This window comes from Lissotriton vulgaris, chromosome 7 (assembly GCF_964263255.1).
Source record: "Lissotriton vulgaris chromosome 7, aLisVul1.2, whole genome shotgun sequence".
NCBI classification, from domain to species: Eukaryota; Metazoa; Chordata; class Amphibia; order Caudata; family Salamandridae; genus Lissotriton; species Lissotriton vulgaris.
Window position 1 is genome coordinate 235,877,053 of NC_141695.1, and position 27,118 is coordinate 235,904,170.

The 27,118-nt window shown below is 44.1% G+C and overlaps 1 protein-coding gene across 3 annotated transcripts in view; it reads left to right on the forward strand.

The window, feature by feature from the left end:
- LOC147701274 (uncharacterized) overlaps window positions 1-27,118 on the forward strand; it is a 167,112-nt gene that overhangs the window by 94,796 nt on the left and 45,198 nt on the right. For 2 of the 3 annotated variants that reach the window (XM_086930004.1, XM_086930005.1), the window contains one exon: window positions 16,012-16,077. In XM_086930004.1, coding sequence (XP_086786130.1) covers window positions 16,012-16,077 — 66 coding nt within the window. Of the gene's footprint in view, window positions 1-16,007; window positions 16,078-27,118 lie in introns of all 3 variants that reach the window. The other variant, XM_086930003.1, reaches the window with a different exon arrangement.

The following is a 27,118-nucleotide window of genomic DNA, read 5'->3' on the forward strand; positions in this document are numbered from 1 at the left end:
ACACACTGTCCTCTAAGAAGATGCGGGGTGCATTGTTCACTAACAAACCTTTAGGAGCAATCTTATTAGTCAGGTACTCCTTCATCATAGTGCCATGTAGACTGGCCCTTATCCACTTCTTTTTTTGTTCACCTAATTTATCCCAATCTGAGGTTTGGGATATCGTATGAGCCACCAAGGGGTTTGCAAATAAAGTTGGGTCATTGAGAATGGCATCCGCCTATTCTCTTGAAAAAGAAAGACCTGAATCCTCCATCATACAAGCGTGATAACTAAAGTTTCTCGAAGGGAATCTGTAGTTCGAAAGGGATAAAAATATATTTCGCTTTCAAACAATCTTAATTCTCTCGCAGCTGCACGCTGCCAAACCTGTCTAAACAACAAGAGAGAAAGGGCGAAGTTGAATACTCTCACACCCCTTGGGATAATCAATCAAAAACAACTAGAGAGTATCTTAAACTATAATATACATAAAGCTCAAAAGGAGAAACGGTGAGACGAACCGTCCACCAACACCCTTCAGTGCCCCATGCAAAACTTACGGTGACACAGCTATTACGTTTTGCATGGGGCACTGAAGCTATATCACTTCATAATGCCACCTCATTGTATGCATTTAGCTAAACGGAGTGGCTAGTCATCATTATCAATTTGATTTCATGTAGTTAAAATAAATCTCAGCAGTCTATATTTCTTAATCCTATGGCACCATTTTTCTTATTCTTGTTGCTGCTGGGTAGTAAACTTGCTGCAAATCAATCTACAGAATATAAAAAAAAGGTATTATAATTGGGATCTGTATTCGCCGTATGGACTTTATGCTACAGTAGATATAGATTTTGTTTATCAGTTTCTATTGCAAATTCAGTTTTGCCGGAAAAAACGGGTGGCAAAGACCCACCTGAAATTCCTCTTATGACCCTCTCTACGGACATTGCGTCATAAATTCAGAATTGCGGGTACACTGTAACATAAGAATTCCAATTCCAGTAGGGCGTTTTTTATTATTTCAAATGTAACTCATAAAGCTATTCACCCAAAACCTCACCTGAGTTAAAGTTAGTAAAACGACATAGTAAATGTCTGATATTTCACTAGTTTTAATTGGATATCTTGTCGATCTGTAACAAATTATAAATTTATTATTTTGAGTATAGAAGTGCTCGCGCATTAGATAATCATATTGAAATACCTAAATCAAAATTTAAATTATTCACCCAGTTCTAGTTAGAAGAGTGTACCTTTATATGGGGACTTTGCAACTCTCCCTCTTTGTTGGGGTGTTTGTTACCGCCAAACCGGTGTATTAATCTGTTTAAAATAAATGAACGTAACCAATCAGTGGTTCCAGATTATTATACGTCTGTCTCTCAAATTTCTAAAAAGAGACTAATTGCTCAACATATAGAGTCGAGAATGGTTTTTAAAATACAAAAAGTTTTTTAATTAGGTAGTTTTAGAGTGAAAACGTTAAAGTTACTAAAGAGATAAACCCGTTCTAACAATTATTCCTATATCTCCTCCCTTCACTTTTTAGAGTATTTTTAGGGTGTGGTCGGTTAGAAAATTATTAGGTTCCCCAACCCTTAAGTTTTTAAATAAAGGCTTACCTCAAGGGCTGAAAAAAATAGCGATCGATCTCTTACCCAACGTAGGGTTGACAGGGCGGCTAGTGCGGACGGCTTTTAAATACGCATGTACGTGCCGCTTTGAATTGTCATCACAATCTAATTGGATGCACCTAGACTTTTACCATTGCTGTTTGCAAAACTGTCCCTTCAGAGGGTGTAAGCCCGGCGGCCATCTTATAATGGATAAATCCAATGTTATATCAATGTTTATCTTTGGTAGTCAATCCTAGTGCGCTACAATTCTACTTCGATGTAAATTATTTCCTTTGTTTAATCATTTTTTACCACCTTATAAACAGAACTAGATGTTTAAATAATTTCGGTTGGGTTTTCTGACATTAGTAAATGCGGCGGCCATGTTGCCTGACTCTGAGCCAGTTATATTTCTAAACCTACTTATCAATAGACAAAAACATTTTGGGGGGATTTACCTAATGCTATACTGCTATTTGCATAGTCATTGAATTGTTCAATAGAACTCGGTTATACAAGCGACTAGATGAATCATTGGGAACAATTTTTTTTATATTGGGCATGTTTTTAGGATCTTATCGGTATTTGCCAATATTGAGTGGTTCAATCGCTTATGTTTGAATGAACCAAAAAGAATATTGCAACCTGAATGTAGGGGTAACATAATATCTCTGTTTACATGATTTACAGAGCTTATTTCTAAATCTATGATAATAATAATAATAATAATGGAAATTTGTACAGCGCCTGGTTACGCGCAATGGTGTGTCCCCGTGCTGTAGTGAGTGGAATCAACAGAGTCACAACCGCCGAAGTCGGCCCGGCTTACTACTTCCTGAAGCCAAGTTCAGAGGGCTCCAGGCGAAGTTCCAGTGGTAGGGCATTCCAGCTTTTCGCGGCCAGATATCTAAAGGACCTACCCCCATGCGTACCTTTTTTATCCTGGGGACCTTCAATAGCCCTGTACAGGTCCCCCCTTTCCCCAGGAGATTCTACAAACTCAGACCCTGTTGTAGGATGGCTAGGGAAGGCAGAGTATATTTTTGCTACTTTTTCGGCGAAGAAGTCCGCAATCCGATTGCAAGACTCCACTGAGCAGTCATCTGACACATTGGAAGACTTCCCACCCGCAAGAGCTTTGTATATTAAAAACAATTCTTTCATGGAATTCTCCGCCTCCCTGATCCTGTTGGCATAGTATGCCGCCTTGGCCTTCCTAATTAACCTATGATAAGCAAGCCTCCCAGTTAAATATTCCTCCTTGGCTTGCGTGGCAAATGCCGCCCGCCACTGCCTTTCAGCGCGCTTAAGTACGGCTTCAGCCACCCGAAGCTCATCACTATACCACGGGCCTTTTTTTTAGTATGGCAACCCAATTTTGCCAGGGAGAGTGGGGGTCTAGCGCCTCAGTAATGCGCTTACATAGCTTAGTGTTAGCTGTTTCCACATCATCCCCCCCCTGGACTCCCCCCTCTGATAAGTGCCGCACTGAACTTAGCTTGGGAGAAAGTGGCCCATCTCCGCCTCGGGTGGCACAGAGGAGCTGGCTCCGGTAATCTAACCCCTGGGATCCGTATGGTAAAAGGTACCAGGTGATGGTGAGACCTGGGAATAGGGATGGGAGTCAGGGTGTCTACTTCCCCCCAGTTGGCAAATATGGGGTCCAGTAAGTGGCCTCGCTGATGGGTGGGATCTTTTACGTTCTGATCCAACTGAAGGGCATGTAATTCTTGGCAGAGATCCATGGCGGCTTTATCCGTGGGGTCGTCCAAATGCATGTTCAGATCCCCTAGCACCAGGAACTTATCCCTGCGCAGCGCAGCCTCTATGATGCCTTCTACTAGGCTGTCCCCAAACCTGGCAAGAGGGCCAGGGGGTCTATAAATCAGGAGGCCGTTTATAGTGTAGCCATCATTCACCTTAATGGTAAAAATACCCGCCTCGCTATCCATAATGGCGATGTACTCTAAATGGCATCATAAGCGTTGCTTGGCTACTATAGCTATCCCCCCTCCTCTGCCGGTAGGTCTATCCTGCCTAATCATAGTGTAGCCTTCCGGTAACGCCTCCATAACATCAGGGGCCGAGCAATCATCCAGCCAAGTCTCCGTGAGAAACATGAGATCCCATCGCTTCTCAGTGAGCAAATTGTAAACATCCAGCTTATGTTTCCGCAAAGAGCGTACATTCAGCAAGCCGCAGGCCAGGTCGGTGTGCTCGCTCTCAGCCTCCATTTCCAAGTTGTAGGCAAAATGACAGTGCCCACAGCCCGCATTCTCCTCCACCCTCATACTGTGCAGGCAGGAGCTTGGGATGGCATTACCAAGGGACAGCAGCTGCAACCTACTCCAATGTAAGTATCTTCCCGTTGGGGCAGGAAATATGGCCCTGGCCCACGCTCGACCGCGGACGGGCGCAGACGGGCTTGACTTAGGCGCGACTTCGGCACGCCTCCGTCGCGCCCGCTGCAGTCGCCCGCTGTGCTGTCGAGTAGACATCCGCCTTTTATCCCCCCCCCCAGCTTCCTAACAACTAGAGCACTGCCCGTCCTCCTCTGCACACCGGAAGTGGCTGGCTCGGACCTTCCACGCCCTTTGCTCAAACGGTGCTAATCACTGGTGTCAGAACGAGGCGAGAAGGAGGGACGAGCCCAGCCCTTCTGCGTGCCGTGATTGCAACTGCCTTCAGGTAGGAGACCTCGGCCGTGCAAAGTGCCCCCAATACAAGTTATTAAATTTAAAGTGCAGAGAATAGCAGCACACAGAGGGAGCCTAATCGCTCTCCTCCCGATGCCCCACACTTATTTAAAATGAGCTCAGTCAGCTTAAAATACCATCACCCCTGAATCACAGAATGCGCTCGTGCTCGCGCCGTAAAAGCAGCAGGGATACTGCCACTGTCCACTCACCACCACGCCTTAATAATCTCAATATCTCATTTAACTAGTTAATCATCATAGTTATTAGTGTACCCTCGTGTACAATATAAGATCTTAAGTGGACAGCGAGAATTTAAATTGATTTCTCCCATTCCTCTTTACTGTTGAGTCCACATTTGTATGTATTGAATTTAGACATATAAAACTGTTCAGTCTTTTTTCTCTTCGCTGTCATATCTCCCCCTCTTATACTCACTTGTATTGCCTCAATGATACACCCCTTCAAGACTTCTATTTTATGATCCTTTTCAAGCCAGTGTTCCACTAAGGGTGCATTCTTTCGTTTAGTGCGAATCGCCGATTTATGTTCATTGAGTCTTAACCGGATTTCTCTAGATGCTTCACCAATATAGCCTTTATCACAGGGGCACTGCACAAGATAAATAAAATTTTTGGTGCGACAGTTGACTAAACGTTTCTGAAAATGAGTGATCTTATTACATGTTAACCATCAACTGTTTGTAGGGGTTTCCTACTTTTGGAATTGGGGTATGTATGTACTAAACAATTTCTTATAGTCTTATTCCTTATGAAGGAAAAGAGAGGTTTTGACAAGTCCTTTGCATTGGCATTATTCAATAAATGGCAATTTCTATTGCTAAGGTTTTTTTTTTTTTTAAGTTCAAGAAAATTTTATTTGATAATAATAAGAGAGAAAAACCAGGTGTCAAAACAAAGTACAATGTGATATCAAGTTAAAGACTCTGAGCAGAATAATACAATCATACAAATGCAAGCATTATAATAAAAGAAATCTGGGTACAAGATGAGAGAAAAGGAAAAGGCAAAGAGAAAACACGTTAAGCATAAAATATGAAAAGCATGAGAACATTGGAAAGAATAAAAAAAAAATGGTACAATGGAGGATAAGTGGAATGTATCGAGCGATTAAGGAGGTTTAGGAACTTCCTGTTGTGGAGGCGGAGGGTGAAACAAGCGTTTACTATATGAGTCCAGATAAAGTGTGACGGGAGTCCATAAGTCCATGCGTTTAGTAGCCATACATGCGGGGAAAACATGAGCAGTATCGAGTCTATGGTTATGGCACACATTAAACCACCACGCCTTGAAGAAAATTTTGGAGAAGTCTTTCCAGTTGACCGTTATTTGCTGGAAGGCAGCGGCAAGTAATAGGTCAACAATCTGAGGTTTTAGATCAACGTCATCCCAGCAAGGGGAGAGGCTACCCATAAAAATATGTGTGTAGGAAAAGGGGATAGAAGTGTGGAAAATTAAATTAATTTGAGCCCAAACCTGTAACCAAAAACTACGAACATGAGTGCATAAAAATAACATATGAAATAAATTAGCTTGTGGTGACGAACAAGACCAGCATGTGTGGGGAGTATTAGGAAAGCGTTTGTGAAGGTCAGAGGATGTGAAGAGGAGTCTATTGTAAATAAAAAACAAAGTCTGAGTGAGGGTTGCTGCTCTGGAAGATTTGCGAAGTTTGGTCCAGATTTTCTCCCAGAAGGAAACCGACCAAGAGACAGACAAATCGTGCTCCCAAGACTCTTCCACTTTAGATTTAGGCCTTGGAGTCTCACCAGCGTGAAGGTATTTGTAGATAGAAGCAGCTTTTGGTGTAGTGCGTAAGAAGGGATTAAGTGTGGAAGTGGAAGTGGATGAAGCAGGAGGAGGGCAGGGCTGAGAAAGGTCATTGTATTTCGTTAGGACTGTGTTTTTAAGCAATTGGTATTTGCGTACAAAGGAAGTGGGTAAGTCATAGAGGGAGCGAAGGGTGTCAAAAGATAAGAAAGAGGAGTGAGAAAAAAGTTGGGAGATCCACTGCAGACCTCGAGTATGCCAAGTTTTCCAAAAAAAGGGTCTGTCACGGATGAGTAAGGACGTGTTATGCCATATGGGGGAGGAGAGGAAATCAGCAGTGGTAGTAGGAGGTGAGTGAGTGGAAGAGAGGAGTAATTTAGTGGTGAACTTATGAATCGGGGTAGAGTGAGAGGTGGGTTTGCGAGAGAAGGAGAGGTATTCAGCAAAGGAGAAGGGAGAGAGAAGGAGGCGTTCAAATTTGGCCCATAGAGGACATGGGGTGTCAGGGTCTTGTAGCCAAAAAGAGGCTTGCCTCAATTGGAATGCCTTGTGGTAGGTTGGGAAGTCAGGAAAGTTAGCCCCACCTTCTGATTTAGGACGAATTAGACGTGCTAGAGACATTTGTGGCTTCTTTTTATTCCAAAGAAAGGACATTAGAATAGAGTTGATCTTTTTGAAAAATTTGGAGGGGACAGGGACCGGAATATTGGAGAGGGTGTAGAGAACAATGGGAGACAACATCATTTTAATAGTGTCAAGGCGACCCCACCAGGATAGGTAAAGGGGATGCCACTTGGATGTGAGATCCGTTAATTTTTGAATGCATTTGGACATGCACAGGGAAACAGTGTCTGGGATGGTAGGGGTAATATGCATTCCAAGGTACTTGATATTGGAAGGTTTCCACGTGAAATTAGAGGCGTCAAAATCGGGTTTGAATGTGAATTTAGTCAAGGGGAGGATCTCACATTTATCGTTATTGAGTTTATAGCCAGATATTTGGGAATAAGCATGGACTTCAGTGAGAAAGGCAGGAATGGAAACGGAGGGGTTGGAGACAAATAGCAAAATGTCATCCGCATAAGCGGCTAGTTTGATGTGGGAATCTGACAATTGGAAACCATGGATGGAGGGGTTTTGACGGAGCTTGGAGAGGAAGGGTTCTAAGGCCAGATTAAAGAGAAAGGGAGACAAGGGACAGCCTTGGCGAACACCTCTTTTTAAATCAAAAAAGGAAGATATTTGACCGTTGGCACAAACCGCTGCGCGTGGGTTAGAATAAAGTAGTGAAATTAAGGATATAAAAACAGGACCGAAACCAAACCAACGGAGGGTGTGAAATAGATAAGTCCATACGACCCTATCAAACGCCTTTTCGGCATCCAGGGCAATGGCCACTTGGGGATGGGGTAAAAGGCGAGATTTAGAAAGAATGTTGAAGAGGAGTCTGGTGTTATCAGTGATAAAACGACCTTTGACAAAGCCCGACTGCTCCTCACCCAAGAGGTTTGGAAGAAGAAGGTCGAGACGTGCCGCAAGAGACTTTGCAAAAATGTTATAGTCAATATTGACCAAAGAAATTGGCCTGTAGTTTTTGCAGTGTTGAGGATCCTTCCCCTCCTTGGGTATGAGGCAAATATGAGCGTCTGAAAAAGAGCCTGAGGAGGAATCCAAGGAAAGGAAGGTGCCAATAAGGGAATGGAGTCTGGGGATAAGGAGCTTTGAAAAGTGGAGAAAAGATTCTACTGTGAAGCCGTCCGGCCCAGGGGCCTTGTCTTTTTGGAGGGTTTGAAGCGCTTTGAGTAGTTCTTGGTGGGATATATCAAGTTCTAAGTGAGAGAGGTCAAGTGGAAAGTGAGATAGTTTTTGAATGGAGGAGAAAAATGTGTCTAGAGAGTGGGAAGAAGGCTGAGTTTCAGAAGAGTATAAGGTCTTGTAGAAGGTAGAGAATTCAGTGAGGATGTCTGCGTCTGTGTGTTTGAGATTTGAATTGGCGTCGTAGACTGATTCAATGTTTAATTTATTGTGTTTCACCTTGATATAATTAGCTAAGATCTTGCCAGCCTTATTTTTGCCTCCATAGAACTTGGCACTAGATTTTAATAAGTACAAGGATGCATCGTCCGTAGATTTTTTGTTAAATTTCATCTTAGCGCTGACCAGGGCGGTTAGAGTTTGCTGTGAGCGGGAAGTAAAATAAGAATGCTCCAATTTCTTAATATCCAGAAGGATAGCCTTAGTAAAATCGCGAGCAGCTCTACGTTTTTTTAGCAACAAAGCCAATAATGAAATCTCTTGCCGCCGCTTTAAAGGCATCCCAAATGGTGTGTTTGGGGACAGGGGAGTTATCATTGAGGGAGAAAAATTCATGGGAGAAGGAAGTGAAGGAGGTAGTAAATTTAGTATCTAGGAGGAGAGAATTGTTGAAACGCCAGCGTTTAGGGCCTATTGATTTGGGTAAGATGTCCAATTGAACTAATATGGGGGCATGGTCAGAAAGTAAAATTGGACCAATTTCCGCATGAGTGAGAGTTTGGGCAATGTTGTGGGTAACAAAAATGTAATCAATTCGGGATTGGGAATGGTGACATGGAGAATAGAAAGTAAATTCCTGAAGTTCTGGGTTACATAGACGCCAAGCATCAGTGAGTTTGTGTTGGGAAATAGCTTGAGAGAAGGATTTATGAGATTTGTTGGGGATGAAGTGTGCTTTGGAGTTCCTATCTAGAAAGGGATCTAGGGGCTGATTGCAATCTCCTGCCAGTATAAAATTATCATCAATGAATCTGGTGATGTGCTGGGAAAATGAGTGCCAGAAAGTGGGATCACCAGTGGTAGGGGCATAAACATTTAGGAGAGAAATTGGAACATTCTTGATAGAGAGTTTGGCATATATCCATCGGCCTTCAGCATCTGATTCCTGAGCAAGCAGGGAATGAGAAAGAGCTTTGTGACATAAAATAGCAACGCCATTACGTTTACCATCCCCAGGAGAATAATAAACATCACCCACCCAGCTTCTCTTCAATTTGACAGATTCTTCAGCAGATAAATGGGTTTCTTGTAAAAAAGCAATGTCCACATTCAAACGTGAAAGATGAGATAAGATTCTTTGTCGTTTGATAGGGGAGTTGACGCCCTTAACATTCCATGTGATTACCTTCAGAGACATATCATATCAGAGAAGAGGAAGAAAACAGAGGAAGAAAAGGAGGTGCGAAGGGGACCCAGAGGAGTAAAAAAACCAAGGAGAATAAGAAAGTCGATGAAAGTCAGTGCAGTATAATAATGAGTAAAAGGATGAAGAAAGAGGAAATAGGGTGAGGAAAAGGAAAATAGAAGTGATTGATGTGGAAAAGATGAGAAGGTAGTCCAAGAAATAGTTGGAATGATAGGAAGAAGACGGTAATAGAAGAGTATTCGAAAGACAAGAGAGAGAGACACCTGTGAAACAAAGGAAATTGGGGAACTTAAAAGTGAAAAAGATACAAGAAGGAAAGTGAACAACCGGGAGGAAAGGGAAAACATACTTACGAAGGGTAGAGATGGGGAGGGTTGATCACCAGGGGGAGGATACGCGAGGAAATGGATGAGGGGGGGAGCGCCAGGCAAAGGAAGCAAGCGTCCAATGCAAACGAACCAGCAGGTCGGGGGAAAGACGCCATACGTATTGTGAATTGTGAAACCTGGAAGGAAAAGGGAGGAAAAACAATAATGAATGAGACGAATGAAAGAAGATGAGAACAAAACAATAATGAATGACAAGAGGGTGTGTGAAGAAATAGTAGTGAGCAATACTAACTAACGAACAGGGATATAAGAAAAATGACGGAGAGTGAGGGGAAGAGCAGGAAAACTAGAATCGCTGGACAACGTGGCATAAACAAACAGTAATACATTCAACAGTGCACGATAAGCATGCAGATTAATTGAAACTTCAATGCTGCGTCACGCAGGAATCATGGTGGGAAAGCTGGCGAGGAGCTGGAAAAGTCCATATCAGAGGCTTGGGTTGCGTTCAAAAAGCTTCGAAGACGAACAGGATCCTCATATGTCGTAGTTTTGTTGTTGTAGGTCACTCTGAATAGGCAAGGGTGGAAAAGGCCGTATCTGGCTCCAATGGCACGAAGTTCTGGTCGCATATCCAAGAAGGCCTTGCGGCGACTAGCTGTGGCTCTTGCGTAATCCTGCGCAAAGAAAAGATTGGAGCCCGACCATTGCAAACGAGGTGAGGCACGAGCCGCTGAGATAACTTTGAGGAGGTCAGTATATTCTAAGAAGTACATGATGACACCTCTTGGCTGTGAAGAAGGAGAAGAAGTAGAAGGGAGACGACCCAGCCTATGTGCACGCTGGACGTTAAGCGTAGTACCCTCAGGTAGATGAAGAAGCTTGGGCAAAAAGGATTTGAAGAAGGCAATGGGGTCAGTCCCCTCACAATTCTCCGCCAGGCCGTAGAGACGAAGATTGTTGCACCTGTTTCGGTTCTCCAATTCTTCAACTTGCTTTTGAAGAGAGGAAATTTGAGACTGCATGTGTGATACTTTGGAGGACGACTCTTGAAGAGAAGTTAGAGAATGTTCCACTGTAGTCACTCTGGCATCCATCTGAGACCAGTTGTCAGTAAGAACCTGCAATTTAGAATTAGTTTCTTCCATGAAGGGTCTGAGGGCACGGATCTCTTCCAATAACAGCTCCATAGAGACAGCCGATGTGGACCCCGTTGGCGATGGAGGATCTTTTTTAAGGCGTTTCGTCGTGACTTTCCCTGGAGGCTGGATGGGCCGCTCCGCGTTAGACTGCGACATTTGAGTAACGAGAGCCTGAGAGGCCTCGAGGTGTGCCAATGCAGAGAAGACTTTGGAGTTTTTAATGAAGACACGACGTGGAGTTTTGGGGGTGCGAGGGAATGCTTTCCTTTCCATAAAAATGAAGCAGAAAAGAGTTGTTGGTAAGGAGAAAAAAAGAAAAAAAAAGTTCAATAATATTCACTGCTTGTCCAGAGGCAGCGAGGAGTATGCGTTGAAGCTCTTGACTGGAAAACTGCGCAGGATGCAAGAATGCCAGGGAGTCAGGAAAATGGGTGGAGCAGCGATCAATTCGCTATTTGGAGGAGTTAACGCATTGATGATGAGAACAAAGAACCACCATGGCGATGAAATATAGATAAGTGGCACGTTGTGGAGCAGAGGAGGTCCGTCAGGGAGAGGACATCATGAATACAGGGAGAGTAGGTAAAGGAGAGCGTGCAAAAACAGTGCTCAAAACTGCCCCAAGTTGTAGATAGTCTTAAATATATGAGCATGAGAGAAAGCAGCGCTTTTAGCAAAGAATTGACTTAGTCTGAATGTACAGGCAGGGTACCTGAAGAAAGAGAAGTCCACTTGCTCAAAATGGCCGCCAAGGACATGAAAATTCGTTGAGAAGCAGCTTTTGTCATACGCATGCAGCGGTGAAGCATAGATGTAGAAGGTACCTCACCAGGAAGAGTTGGTAATGCGTAGGGCTCTGTGGCAGACTCTCATGGTTGTGAAGCGGGAGCGCCGCAGTTCGCGCTGACAGGATACAAAATGGCGGACGCGACTATCACTCAGCCGCGCCTGCTGCAAAGTCGGCAAAAACGGCCATTCCGCTGCTCGAATGGGACCGCACCTGGAAGTACTTTGTTAACTGCAGTCTCCGGTCGGGGAAAACCTGCCTTGCAGGCGCAGGTGAGATGGTAAAAGCGGCGAAAACCCCTAGCGACCCGGAGCGCTCACATCTGCGCTGCCGTCCTCGCCGGGCGCCAAGCCACGCCCCCCGCTAAGGTTTTTAATCTTATTGCTGATGCTCATAAAGTTAGTAACACATACTATCTGTTGAGATTTTTCGTTACTCCTTAAACTTGGTACAAACAAACTATCCTTACTGTAATACTTGGCGTGCTTGTAAGGTTTTTTACCAGTTGTTTAGGATAGCCATCAATTTCCTGTTTAATGTTGTGGCATGGAATTCAAAATCTTTTATACTTGTACAATTGCATCTAATTCTAAGAAATTGACCAAAGGGGATATTACTCCTCTGGCTTAAAAGATGCAAAATGCAACATGGTGTTTCGGTCTGTGGGTTTGGTGTACAGTTCCACTGATAGAATGCCATTGGTATTCTTTATGGTGATATATAGGAATTTGCATGTTTGGTTACTCTATTCCGAGGTGAACCTCAGATTATTGTCTACTAAATTTAGCAACTGTATAAAAGAGTCTAAATCCTCCTTTGTACCCTGCCAAATAAAAAAGATGTTGTCTATAAATCGGGACCAGTGGCTTATATTTTCAAAAAAAGGGGTGAGTTCATTGAATATATGTTTTTCCTCAAAAGAGGAAACATATAAGCATGCTAAGCTGGGAGCACATGTGGCTCCCCTGCTGGTCCCTTTGATCTGTCTACAAAAATCCTCTTTGAATAGAAATATGTTGTTTTTCAATACAATCTCTATACTTTCAACTATAAAGGTTGAATAAAGTGACAGATCCCCCACTTCATTGTTCAAGAGGCCCCTAACCATACAAATTGTATCATCCTTAGGGCCTCTATGTCCAGCGTTACTAGCCACTGTGTCTCTGCATCAAAGGGTATATTTTCCACTTTGTGGATCATGTCAGTAGTATCCTTAATGTATGTTTTTTGTCTAATTGCCAATGGCTGCAAACATGTATCAACGTATTTACTTAATTGCTCCGTTAAGGAATCTATTCAAAAGCCTCGCTCTGCTCGAGGTGGCGCAGCTGCTCCAATTGTTTCCGCAGTTGCATTTGTTGCAGAAGATGCCTGTAAAGTGATGATAAGCAGGAACAGATTATTTTAAAATGACCCCGCCACACTGGCGGCAGTACTGGTTTGTGAAGGAGTGGGAGAAAGTGAAAGCAGGGCATTGGAGGGGGTGGGGTGGAAAAAAATGCAGCAGGAGGTTAAAACAAGCATTTGCAATGCCAAAGGACTCGCCTGACTGACGTATCTGTAACTCCTTGCGACATGATGCGTCATACATTAAATATGACGCATCATTGGTGTCGCAGGGAGTACGCTGTGAAAAGTGACGCATTGCTGTTTTCACGCAGCGATGCGTCACTTTTCATAAATAAGACCCCTAGAATTTTGTAACTGTCGCAACATCCCCAGGTACTACTAGAACTCTATGAGAAAACCGAAAAAAGGAAAAATCTACTCCAATCCTCACTGTAAACATTCGGGTATCGATTTGTAGTTTTTTTCCTGAACTTAGCTCTATGATTTGTCCATTAGACTTCCACTAAGAATTTAATATTCCGATGTCAGAGTCTCTGCATATATTACGAGAGAGATTTACAAAGAGGTCACACAATGCTAACGTTGCTGCGCTGCGTGAAAGGGAGACAGTAGAACAGCGCCATATCTACTAGGTTGTGGTGCTGTTCTCCCAGAGCTGGCACACTTTTGGCTTCCATGCACCAACGCAAGGGTGTCTGCGTTGTGGTCAGCATCGTTTTTGTGCAGAAATGCTTAAAGGCATTTTCCTCTTTGAATGTGTGCTATAGAATGCAGTCCACATAAAAAGAGGACAAACAAGGAGATGTTTTCTTGTTATGCATGCCAAAAGGGAGGCGTAGGAGTTTGGTGAAAATCCCTGTCTACAGTTCTTTGTACAAATGTATTTGCACCAAAACTCATGGGCAGTTGCATGTGAGCGCCTTGATGCAAAGCAATGCATGGTAGTGCATTTCACTGTGTTGTCTTATTTGGGTTACAATATACAATGCAAACATGTTTTGAAGTTGGATTGTAGACAGGCAATTATCACCTCTCTGTACCCAGAAAACATAGCTCTGAATATTGCCTTTACAACATATATTCGGGATGCACACCGCATCTTTACAGCAAAGGCGGAAGGAGCAGTAATCCCCCGCCTTGTCCTGTCCAGTGGCCCAACCGATGCTGCATTTTAGCCCTTAGTTTTAAGATAAAAAAAGAAAAAAGAAAATTACAAGTTTTAGCTGTCAAGTGTCAGAACATTAAATCCTCCTGCTCTTTTACTAAGTGTTATCGCTGTCTATTACACAATAGTTTTAATTTTTAAGGTGCAATACAAATCGAGTAACAGGTGTCGATCGATTTTTACTGTTCAACTGTGGTAAAATATGTTTTGAAATGTATTAATTACAATGTACCGATTTGTGGATTCAATTTGTAATGCTTTTAAGGATATTTTTCTTTTATCCAAATAAAGATTTTACACATGAGTATTGTAAATACCAACCCAAAACTTTGCATCGTGCCTGCGTTACAAAAGTAATGCAAACCTGACACAAAGTCTTTGTAAATCTGGAACTAAGGGGCAGATTTTCAATTACTTATGCATCCCTGCAAATTAGCAGGAATGCGCCAGTAATTGTGCGCCGCAGCTCCGCCACCCATGATGCGCCGCATGGGGCAAAAACGGCACAGATGCGTCACGCATCTGTGCCGTAAAGGTGGCACATTGCAGGAGTTGCGTTGCAAGCGCGATGCAGCTCCAGCAATGCTCTGGGGGGGGGGCTATTCTTCCAATGCTGCGTAAACCTTACGCCTGCTTCAAGGAGGCGCAGGGTTTTGACGCAGCATTGGCCTAAAAGTGACCGAGTGAAATCTTGTAGATTTCACTCAGCCACTTTTAGGAGGCGTTCCTGCGCAGGAACACCCCCCCCCCCCCTGCACCGGAACGCCTCCTTATGGTGCAGGGATTTACAACGTGGCGGATCTCCCAGATGCGTCACGTTGTAAATACCCCGCACCATGGCGGATCTTTTGTGCCGCCGCTGCATACAAAAGTGACGCAACGGCGGCGTAAAAGAGGCGCAAGGGGCTTGTAAATCTGCCCTCAAGTGTACATTTTGTACAATCTGGTCAAGATTCTGGACGTGATTTATGAAATTTAAAATCACAAAAAGTGGTTGTAAATTGCATACTGACTTTTGTGCATGGACATCAATGTTCATGAGATAGGTCGCAAATTGCAACTTACTGCAATTGGGTACCCTCACAGTAATAGTGGCCTGCTGGGGTCAACAGACCACCATGTTTGTGTTCGCATTTAAATAAAGTAAACTTATTTTTAATGCAGCCTGTTTTTATTAAAGGATAGGGGCTCCAATAAAAAAGAAAAGTAACATTTTTTAAAGTTTGTCTGAGAGTTGGCAGTCGTCTCTTGGACTGTTGCCTACTCCCCAGTTGCTCTTCACTTTCGCAAAGGGGAAGGGGTCCCAAAGGGCACACACCATAATGAATCGTTATTTCGAAAGGATGTCCTAAACAAGCACCTTTCTAACAGGGATCGTTAAATCTTTACGATCCCATTTTGAGATTTAGTTACTACCAAATTGCAAAATGGGTTTGGCTGCAAAGCAAAGGTGTTGTGGCCGCTAACCTTGGGATTTTGCGAATCACAGGCTTTGTGACTGCAATAATTCTTTGTACATCAGACCCATTCTTCTATATTATGTAAAAGTTCCACATTAAATGGCTAAAAGAGTGAATCATTTATTTTGTGACGATTCCTTTTAGATTCTGTTCCTGTGAGTTAACTCTATGAAGTTATAACTTTTTCATTGATTATCTTTTGACAAATACGACAATAAATTATTTTCAAACAAGAGAAAGAAAACAAGTCACTATTCCTTCTCTAAGGGTAAAGAAGTGTATTATAAAATGACAGGTATAGGATCAAACTTGGCAATCAGAAATCTAAAGGGACGTAACAGGCATGAGAAAGAGAAGAAAACACAAAATTCAGCCAGTAGTGTTCGTGGACCTAAAATATGCGTGGAGCACTAGAAGAGGCTACAACCACATCTTTGGCAGGTTTTATTGTATGATGTTCATGTCCGGTTCAGGAAACTAAACTTCTGACGGTCTCTCTTGTTGTAGGGTCAAGTGAGGACTATGCTGGGGGATTTGTAGATGATGACGACAGTGCCGCAGAAGGTTCAGCGGGTGAGTACAATTTCATTAAAATTCATGTCTCCAGCTCTACTTCTGTCTTGGCAGAGCCATGTACAGATCCTCCGCTCAGAGGCACAGTCTGTGGGGGCACAAGGCAACCCCTCACTGATGTTTTGATCCTCTCTGATCTTGAATAGCTACTTTTCTAAAGAGTTAAGTGCATAATTACAAGCCCCCTATCACCATCACAACCTAACTTTCAGTGACACTGTGGTGGCGATAGGGGCTTCGCCCTATTTACAAGGCAGAGTTAACGCTGCCTTGTAAATAAAGCACCCTTTCACACTGTACTCAGCATAAAAGGGAAGGGCAATGGGTGTTGCGGTGGGTGTTTCACCGCAACACCCTGTGATTTTGACGCTGCCCTCTATTTAGAAGGGTGGTGTAAGTAGGAGGCAGCTCCAAAATTAAGACCAGGGAAAACCTAGTCTTAAACAGGCGAAATGAGGAGAAATGCTTTATTTCTCCTCGCTTTTGCTGTTTCCATCTGTGCTGTGTTGTGCAGCACACATAGAAACAGCAAATTACCATTGATTATCTATGGCAGGAAGGTGTCCCTTCCTGCACATAAACAATAAAAAATAAAAAAAATGCAACTGCTATGTATGCGTGCCACATTAACACCTTGGCTGCTTAAGATATTCCCCTGCTGTGCTGGGCCATTATAGAAATGGGTGTGGTCATGACGAGCTCAGCTCATCATGAGCACCGAAGGGGTTAAGCAGCACACATAAAAGTTACAAAACGTCATTTGAAGATTGTTTATATGCAGGAAGGGAGACTTTTCCATGCCCAAGACTATCTAATCTGAAACTATTCTAAAGCGAGTCCACGTATATAGGAATTCATCTCTGTTGAAAGTTTCCCCAATTTTTAAGATTAATAACACATCTTTCAAGCCTCCGATCGATAGAATTGAGCAGGACACAAAGTCAGTGGCTGTTAGAAATGGGGGTCTCTAGTTGGCAGTGGCTGGCACAGTCCAAGTAGGGACCCTTCTTCCTAAGTCAGAGAAAGGGGGCTACACCCTTTGATAACCCCTGCTCAACCCTGTGGTAACATAGCACGAGCAGTTAGGTTTATCTCAGAGGTAGTGTGTAAAGCATTTATGATCATACACAGTAACACAGTGAAGGACACTACAAAGGGACACCACACAAGTAATTATAAAAAATAAGTATCTTTATATATAGACTTAACACAAGACCAATAACGGTAAAAAGCCACAATACTAAAAAAGGGGGGTACTCTTGAAAAGCTGGAAAAAGAGTTCAAAGTGTTCAACTAGGGGTTCAGTTCAAAGTAGTGGTCTCTGCGACCCTTTTACTTACAAAGTAACTGGATTTCATAGCAAAACCAACAAAATGTCGCAAAGCTGCTGTAGCAATGATTTTCGCCACGCTAGGCCGTCGATGCGTTGAAACCTTGCCGCAGGGGAGGATGATACGCCGGGCTGCGGGTGCCTGCGGGACAAAGCGACAGATTTCTTCACACTAGGCCAGCGATGCATTGAATCCTTGCCACGAGGGAGGATGATGGGCTGATCCTGTTGAGTGTGCGATCTTGTTGCGATGAAAGAAAATGGCGCCCTGCGAGGGAGCGACGATCCGAGTGCAATGCAAGGAAAATGGCGGAAGCATGGCGTCCGCGCTGCGATGATCTCGATGCGATGATCCGGGGTCAGCGGGCCTTTGAAAAGCCCGCAAACCTGCGATGCGATGATCTCTGGGGCTAGCGAGCACTTTGGGGCCCGCAAGCGTGTGATGCGATGATCTTTGGTTTGTGAGCTCTCGGAGGCAGCAGCGCATGGATTTTTTGGCGTTAGCGACAGTTTTCAGCTCTCTTTTCTCTGTAGTAGAACTAGAGGCCCTGGAACTCACAGGGGCAACACCTGCAGATAGAAATCCTCGCTGGGAGGAATCAGGAGGCTGGTGGGGGAGTCAGATGTGCCTGTAGCTCCAGCAGGAGTGATTGCTAAGCAAAATAAAAGTCTCTCAAAAGTCCTTTTCCCTCTTCTTCCAAGTCCAAGGAGAACTACTGCAGGCCAATCCAAGAAACAGCACACAAGCACAAGGACAGTCCTCTCCTGCAGATTCCTTCAGTAACACGGACAGAGGTTCCTCTTGACATCCAGGAGCAATACAAAAATCAGAGGGTTTGGGCACAGATATTTATACCCCAAAAGTCTTTTTTCTCAGAAGTCTCTAGTCACTGAACCCAGCCAGAACCAGTTCTGCTCAGGCCTGGAGCACTTTGTTTACCAGGCTGCATCCTTCCTTTCAGAAAGAGAGGGTCTGCCATCAGACGCACAGTAGGAGGTGGAGTCAGCATTCACCTTGCCAGGCACATCCCTATTCAGGACAAGGAGCTACCCCTCGCCAGTACTCAATGCAGATTCCTCTATTCAACCCAGGTCTGACTCAGCCTGTCTTGCCTCTCTAGACCCAGACAGCCAATACACATAACAGCAGAGCACACTGGAGGCTAAGGCAAGAAAATACCTGCTTTCTAAAAGTGGTATTTTCAAACACAGAATATTAAAACCAACTTCACTAAAAGATGTATTTTATTATTCTGAGCTCAGGCATACTAAACTCGAATTTCTACCATGTTCCCGGAGTCAGCTAGGACTTTAAAATGTAATAGCCATGCTCCCCATTCTAGCCTATCGAGAAGAGGTAGCCTTGCAGCAGTGAAAAACAAAATGGAAGGTGGTTCACTACCAGGACATGCTACACATATCAAGCCATGTCCTACCTTACACACACACACTGCACCTATCATAGGGGTGATTGATATGATGCTAAGGGAAGGGTCAGGGACTGGGAAGTGTGGGCACTTCACAGCCAAGATGACAGTTCTGGACTGCATGCAGGCACTACAGTGGCGGGTCTGAAGTACACTTTACGAGCTACTTCTGTGGGTGGCGCAAACCAGCGCTGCAGGCCCACCAGCACCAGCCCTGGGCACGCACAGGCCGCACTACTAGGGACTAACAGGTAAACCAAATAAGCCAATCACAGATATACCAATTCACAGTCATATTTACACAGGGAGCATTTGCACTGTGGCAATGAATGGCAGTGGCACAGCCCCCAGAGCATCTAATACCAGCAAAAACAGAGGAGACAACAGCGAAAAATGGAAGGGAGACCCACGCCAATGGTGCCAGGTCTAACAGTGGCCAATTAAGGGACATATTATAATAGAAGAGGTAGCACAAGCCCTTCATGTTTACCCTTACGGCGCAAGACCTTTTTAAAGATTCATATCATCACTTTCATGGATGAAGAGGTATACAGTACAGCTAAATAGAGTGTCCAACTTCAAACGATGATGGTTGGTTTCATTCAAATACCATCTAAAGATTTCGCAGAGTAACCACTGGTATGAAAATCCTGAAGAAGGCTTTGCCGAAATGCGTTGGTATTCAACAAACATTACCAGTGTCTTCATATACGGCCTAAATAATATTTCTAGCCTCATATCGACCATGCAGATTATCATGAATTGTATAGACTGTTTGACCACTCTGCACATATAAATTGAAGTTATATTTTTCTCAGGTTATACCATAATGTGTATCATTATGTGGTTCTAATTTGCACAACATCATCTGTAATCGATATTTGTTTATGCATTGAAATTTATCATATATGAATTGTATTTATAAATATATATATTTTTTCTATCTCTAAAAACAAAAAGATTAATAAAAACATTTTTTTTTGTGTCAGTTGTCATGATGTGCTTCATGTTCTTGTGTGTCTAGAGTTTACATGCCTTTCTAGAATTAATCAGCACTGTTCCCAGTGCAATTATTTTTTCAAAATAGTTGATTTCCCTGTCAGGGGTTTCTCCTTTTTTCAGGGACCCGTGCGCTTCCCAGAGTGACTTCCTGCACATAAACAATCTTCCACTCAACACAGACACCCTTGCACTATGGTGCAAGGGTGCATGGGTTGGCGCTAGGCTGCTAAGTTTAGCGCCAACGCAGGGGGAAACGCAGGGCTGCACCATATTGTTGTAAATATGGTTTAGCCCTGTGTTTCTGAAGTGGTTGAGTGTGGCGTAAAACCAGGAAGGCTAACGCTGCACTCCGTCACTTCATTGTAAATATGCCCCTTGGTTTTGATGAAAGTGATAAATAAGATGATAGTTTTGGTAACTAATCAGATGTGGTTGCAGAAGAGGCTGCAATTCTGTGTACAGTCTCTATCCTTCAACAAGTTAACGTACTGTGTCTACCCTGGTACAGTATCTCTGTATAGTATTAATCCTACAATGGTGTCTAGGATGTCTTTACCTCTCCAATATAAGGTGATTGTGTGCTCCTACAGTATTTGTCTACAGTGTCTATCCTTCTACAGTATCTGTGTATGGTCTTTATTCTAGAGTATCTATCGATAGTGTCTATCCTTCAACATTATGTATCATTTTAGAGTATGCTTCTATACTCTCTATCCTTCTACAGTGTCTACCTGGAGAGTCTATCTGGAGTATCTATTTAGAGTATCTGCCTACAGTCGCGGTCTTTCAGCAGTATCTTGGTACAGTGTTGTACAGTATCTGTCTATAGTGTTTATACTCCAAATGTGTTGATTGTGTCCATCCTTCTACAGTATAGGCCTGGCCTTCTACACTATCTCCCGTACCACCCACCCTACCCGCATTACATACGACCCCTCCACCCTCTTAGCCCTAAACCCCGGCCCACTCCCCAACTATGCCCAAGCCGCTCCTGGACATACCCATGGACCCTTCACATGCAACTCCTGCAAGTATGACGGCACCAAGACCAACTCCTCATCCACTAATACCAAACAGATTTCGGACACCAACCACCTAAAATGCATCCTGCTCAACACCTGCTCGGTCCACAAACACGTCATCGACCTTTGGAATATACTAGACACCATCTCCCCGGACGTCGTCTTCCTAACAGAAACATGGATGAACGCCTCCTCAGCCCCAGACATCACCATTGCCATCCCGGAAGGCTACAAGATCATCCAAAAAGACCACACCCACCATACAGGAGGAGGCATCGCTATCGTCCATAAGAATTCCATCCGCATCTCAACCAGCTCAGACGTCAATCTCGCTAGCGCCGAGCACCTTCACTTCCAGATCCACACCGACCCCAAGACCACACTCAGAGGCACCATCCTCTACAGGCCACCTGGACCCTGGGCACAATTCACTGAAGACATCACTGACTTTATCACTCCACACGCCCTCCCCTCCGAGGACTACATTCTATTGGGAGACCTCAATTTTCACCTGGAAAAGAGCAACAACAACAACAACACCACCACCCTTCTGTACAATCTCGCCAACCTCGGACTCAAACAACTTGTTAATACCCCCACTCACTTCACAGGTCACACACTCGACCCTATCTTCACCTCCAGTAAACATATCTCCTTCAGTCACACCACAGTTCTCCATTGGACGGACCACAGCTGCGTTTACTTCAGCTACAAAAAGACCACAACCCACAACCATCCTCAACCTACTCTGCGAAGAAACTGGAACAAAATCACCATCGACCAGATCTCCTCATCGCTTCGTCAAAACCCCCCTGCCCACTCTTCGAACCCCAACCAAGCAGCCATCAACCTCACTCAATGGCTAACCAACAGTGCCGACAACCTAGCACCTTTGAAAAAACGTCAAATCAAACTAGGCAGCAAAAACGCCCCCTGGTTCAACGATGATCTTAAGAAATCCAAGAAACTCTGTCGCTCCCTTGAGAAGGCGCCCGCATACACCACCAACTGATCCGGACTGCAAAGAAAGCCGCATTCAAAGATTGACTAGACAACAACGCCCACAATAGCAAGGAATTATTCAACATCCTCAAAGAGTTTACCAACCCCACTGCCAACTCCAACGACATCACTCCCTCTCAAACCCTCTGCGACTCCCTAGCTTCGTTCTTCCACGACAAAATCGCAGACATCCACAACAGCTTCGACAACCAACCCGGAGACCAACCCACCCAACCTTCTGCCATACCTTCACCCCCCTTGAAAATCCTTAATGACTGGAAACCAATCTCCACTGAGGACACCATCCGCCTGATGAACTCCATCCACTCAGGATCCCCCACATCTTCAACAAAGCAGACTCCACCATAGCACCACACCTCCGAGACGTCATCAACTGCTCCCTCAACTCCGCCACCTTCCCGGAAAGCTGGAAACACGCCAAACTCAGCGCCCTTCTGAAAAAACCCACAGCTGACCCCACCGAACTCAAAAACTACCGCCCCATCTCGCTCCTTCCATTCCCGGCCAAAGTCATCGAGAAAGCTGTCAACAACCAGCTCGCCGCCTTCCTCGAAACAAACAAATCCCTCGACTCCTCACCGTCCGGCTTCCGAGCCAAACACAGTACTGAGACCGCACTCATCGCTGCAACAGATGACATTCGAACTCTACTGGACAATGGAGACACAGTCGCCCTCATCCTCCTCAACCTCTCCGCAGCCTTCGACACAGTCTGTCATAGCACCCTGTTACAACGCCTCAGTAACATCGGAATCCAAGGAAAAGCACTGGAATGGATCACCTCGTTCCTTGCCGGAAGAACTCAGAGAGTCCGCCTCCCACCATTCAAGTCGGAGGCTACTGAAGTCATCTGCGGCGTGCCACAAGGATCTTCACTCAGCCCCACCCTCTTCAACGTATATATGAGCCCCCTCGCGACCATCGCACGCAAACACAACCTCAACATCATCTCCTACGCTGATGACACTCAACTGATCCTCTCACTCACCAAAGACCCTAACACCGCCAAAACCAACCTACATGAAGGAATGAAAGAAGTAGCCGAGTGGATGAAGCTCAGCCGTCTGAAACTGAATTCAGACAAAACAGAAGTCCTTATTTTAGGTACCTCCCCCTCCGCCTGGGACGACTCCTGGTGGCCAGAGGCCCTTGGAAAAGCACCCATCCCGACGGACCACGCACGGAACCTGGGCGTCATTCTGGACTCCTCACTCTCGATGACCAGACAAGTCAACGCCGTCTCATCGTCTTGCTTCAACATTCTTCGCATGCTCAAAAAACATTTCGCTGGATCCACACCGAAACTAGAAAAACGGTCACCCACGCACTAGTTACAAGCCGCCTGGACTACGGAAACACCCTATACGCCGGTACCACCGCAAAACTTCAGAAAAAACTCCAACGCATCCAGAACGCATCAGCCAGACTCATACTAGACATCCCGCGTAAAGAACACATTTCTGGTCACCTGAAAGACCTCCACTGGCTCCCCGTCAATAAGAGGATAACATTCCGCCTCCTAACTCACGCACACAAAGCACTTTACGAACTTGGACCCGAATGCCTCAACACACGACTTTCCTTCTACACCCCCCCCTGCCAGTTACGCTCTTCCAATCAAGCCTTTGCTGCTGTACCTCGCATCAACAAAACCACCATGGGAGGAAGATCCTTCTCCTACCTGGCGGCTAAAACCTGGAACTCACTTCCCATTCACCTTCGCCTCACTCAGAACCACCTAGCATTCAGAAAGCAACTCAAAACCTGGATATTCGACAAGTAATTCCCCACCCTTCCTCAAGCGCCTTGAGACCCTCTGGGTATGTAGCGCGCTATATAAATTCATTGATTTGACTTGACTTGACGTGGTGTATTTCATTATGCTTTTGTCTAAAGTGTCTATCCTGTTACAGTATATGTCTACAGTGTCAATCCTTTTACAATATCTGTATACGGTCTCCATTCTATAGTGTCTATATACGGTTACTATCCTTCAACATATCATATAATTTTATAGTATTGCTCTATATTGTCTATCCTTCAACAGTATCTACGTAGGGAGTCTAATCTCTTTAGAGTATCTGCCTATGATCACTGTCTTTCAACAGTATCAATCTAGAGTGTTTGGTGGTATCTGTCTATAGTGGTTATCCTTCAACAACTTATATCCTTCTCTGTTATAGGCCTACGGTGTCTATCCCCTTACACTATCAATCTATGGTATATTTTTCTATAATATCTATCCTTCTACAGTATCTGTCAAAAGTGTCAATTCTTCCACAGTATCTGTGTACAGTCTCTATTCTACAGCGTCAATCTTCGACAGTATATATCATTGTATAGTATTGTTCTACAGTGTCTATCCTTCTACAGTATCTACCTGGGGCTTCTATCCTTTAAGAGTATCACTTACAATCACTGTCTTTCTATGTGTGTACAGTCTCTATTCTGTAGTATCTATCTATTAATGGTGTCTATCCCTATACCATATCTCCATGGTCCCTATCTTATAGCACTATTTATGCCATATTATTTCAACACTATCTGCTTACTGTGTCTATCTTATATATCTATCTATGGTGTCTAACCTTTTGACATCTGTGACCCCCCTACTTAATCACTGCTGAAACCTGGGGACCTCCAATGAATCACTATATGTCCAATTCTACATTTTTCTTTCTGTAGAATTTCTGGTCCAGAAAACTAGGTGTCAATGAAACTCCTCCGTTATGACTGCAGTCTTTCTTGAGCCCTAGATCCTTCCAGGTCTTTGACAATGAGGTGATCTCTAAGCAGATGCCCCTCTGGTGTGGAGTACCCCAGGGTTCCTCTCTGAGCCCCACCTTATTTAACGTTTACACATGCTCCCTGGCAGAGGTAGTCTCACCCTTCGGAATACACATAGTCACCTATGCCGATGACACGCAATTGGTGATTGGGCTTAATAAAGCTGAAAGCTCCCCTCCCAGTCTGCGTCCATGTTAGGAAGAAATCGCTATCTGGATGAATGAGTCCTTTCTGTAGTTGAACAGGGAAAAAAGTTAAATCATGATTCTAGGCAATCACTCTCCCTTCGATCTAAATGCAATTTGGCCAACCTCCCTTGGCTCAGCCCCCACCCCCAAGACCCAGTTAAAAAGCCTGGGTGTTTGGATCGATCAAGATCTTACATTTAAGGTGCAAGCACGGAAGACGGCGTCCATGTGCTATGGAATCCTGAAAATTATTTGGAAGGTTCTTCCCCTTCTTCTTTTTCAGACTAGGAAAGGTATGGTCCAGGCCCTTGTCTTGTCTTGGCTAGACTATGCAAAAGCCCTTTATTTGGGTGCCACCGTGGCCAACCTTTCCAAACTTCAGACAATACAAAACTGTGCAGCAAGACTTCTATTAGGCATTCCCAAACATCATTCAGCTAAACCATCCCTAAGATCTCTCCATTGGTTGCCAGTCAGGGAGAGAGTTAATGTCAAGGTCTTATGTTTCATCCATAAGTCCCTAGCAGGAACAGGCCCGCCATTCTCCACAATACCATCCAGCCCTACCAGCCCCACAGAAGCCTTCACTTGAAGAATAAAAATCTGGTCACGGTCCCTAGGGTCAGGAAGACCAGAAGCGGGGGTCGGCAATTCTCCTTTAATGAGGCCCGGCTCTGGAACTCCCCCCCTCCTCCCTTACATGTAGAAACCAACCACCTAGCCTTTCGCAAACTGTTACAAATGTTACTTTTCCCCTAAACTGGTCAAACTCCTCACCAGTACGGATACTAGCACTGGGATGCCTCCGGGTAGCCATGCGCTCTATAAATGTTGTTTCAATTAAATTCAATTCTTATTTAAACACACTTTATTAATCTATTAATATTCTTTCATTTTCTAACCAGTCGCGGATCCCTTGAGTAGGCTTTGCTGGCCCTCAGTGGTCTCCAGGCCACAGGTTAAGAACTACAGTTCTACAGTATCCGTCTATTGCATCTATCCTTTTACAGTATCTGACGGTAGTATCTGTGTTTCCAAGGTATCTGTTCGATGCATCTAGACTTTTACAGTATCTCTTTGTGGTGTCTATCTTTCCACAGTTTCTGTATACTGTGTCTATATTTTTACAGTATCTGTCTGTGGTGTGTATCTTTCTACAGTATCTATCTACAAATTCTGCCTTGAGGGAATGCTAGTGGCACTTTGTACCACTGCTAGAGGCCCCCGTATCCTCCTCCCCCTGCCGCAAGTATTGCTAGCATCTTCTGTGGTGCTACGTGTACTGAGGCTTGGAGTCCCCCAAAGAAAAACTGTATTCTACAGCATATGTGCCTAAAGTGTCAATCTTACAGTATCTATCTGTAGTGTCTAACTTTCTACAGTATCTGTCTACTGCATTTATCTTTTTACAATATCGATCTGTGGTGTCTATCCTTCTATAGCATCTCGCCAAATGCGGTTATCCGTTTACAGTATACATCTCTCATGTCTATCTTTCCACAATGTCGGTGGTGTCTATCATTCTACAGTCCATCTGCTAAGTGTCTATCTTACTGTATCTATCTCTGGTGTCTCTCTACTGCTTCTATTCTTTTACAGTATCTATCTGTGGTGTCTATTTTTCTACAGTATCTGTCTGCTGCGTTAATTCTTTTACAGTATCTATCTGTGGTGTCTCTCTTTCCGCAGTATCTGTATACTGCACCTATCTATCCTTTTACAATATCTATCTGTGCTGTCTATCTTTCCACACTGTCTACTATATCTATTATTTTAAGGTATCTTGCTGTGGTTTATCTCATTCCACAGTACCTGTATACTGCATCTATCCTTTTACAGTATCCATCTGTGGTCTATCCTTCTACAGTATCCGTTCACTACGTTTATCCTTTTACAGAATTTATCTGTGATTTCGATCCTTCTACAGTATCTGTCTGCTGCGTTTATCCTCTACAGTATCTGTCTACTTTCTTTTTCCTTCTACAGTATCTGTCTACTGTGTCTTCCCTGTTACACTATGTATCTGTGGTGTCTATCTCTCTAGAGTATCTACCTACAGAGTTTATCTTACAGTATCTATCTATGGTGTCCATCCTTCTACAGTGTCTGTATAGGAAAGTACCTCTTTTGATATGGTTAGTCCCTTTCTACCATGTTCCCACTCCCAGATCTCCTTTCCCAAAAACTGTATGATGATTGGCACAACTTCTATTTCCCCTACAAGCCCCAGTAATTGGTACCTTTGTTACCCCAGGGTATGGG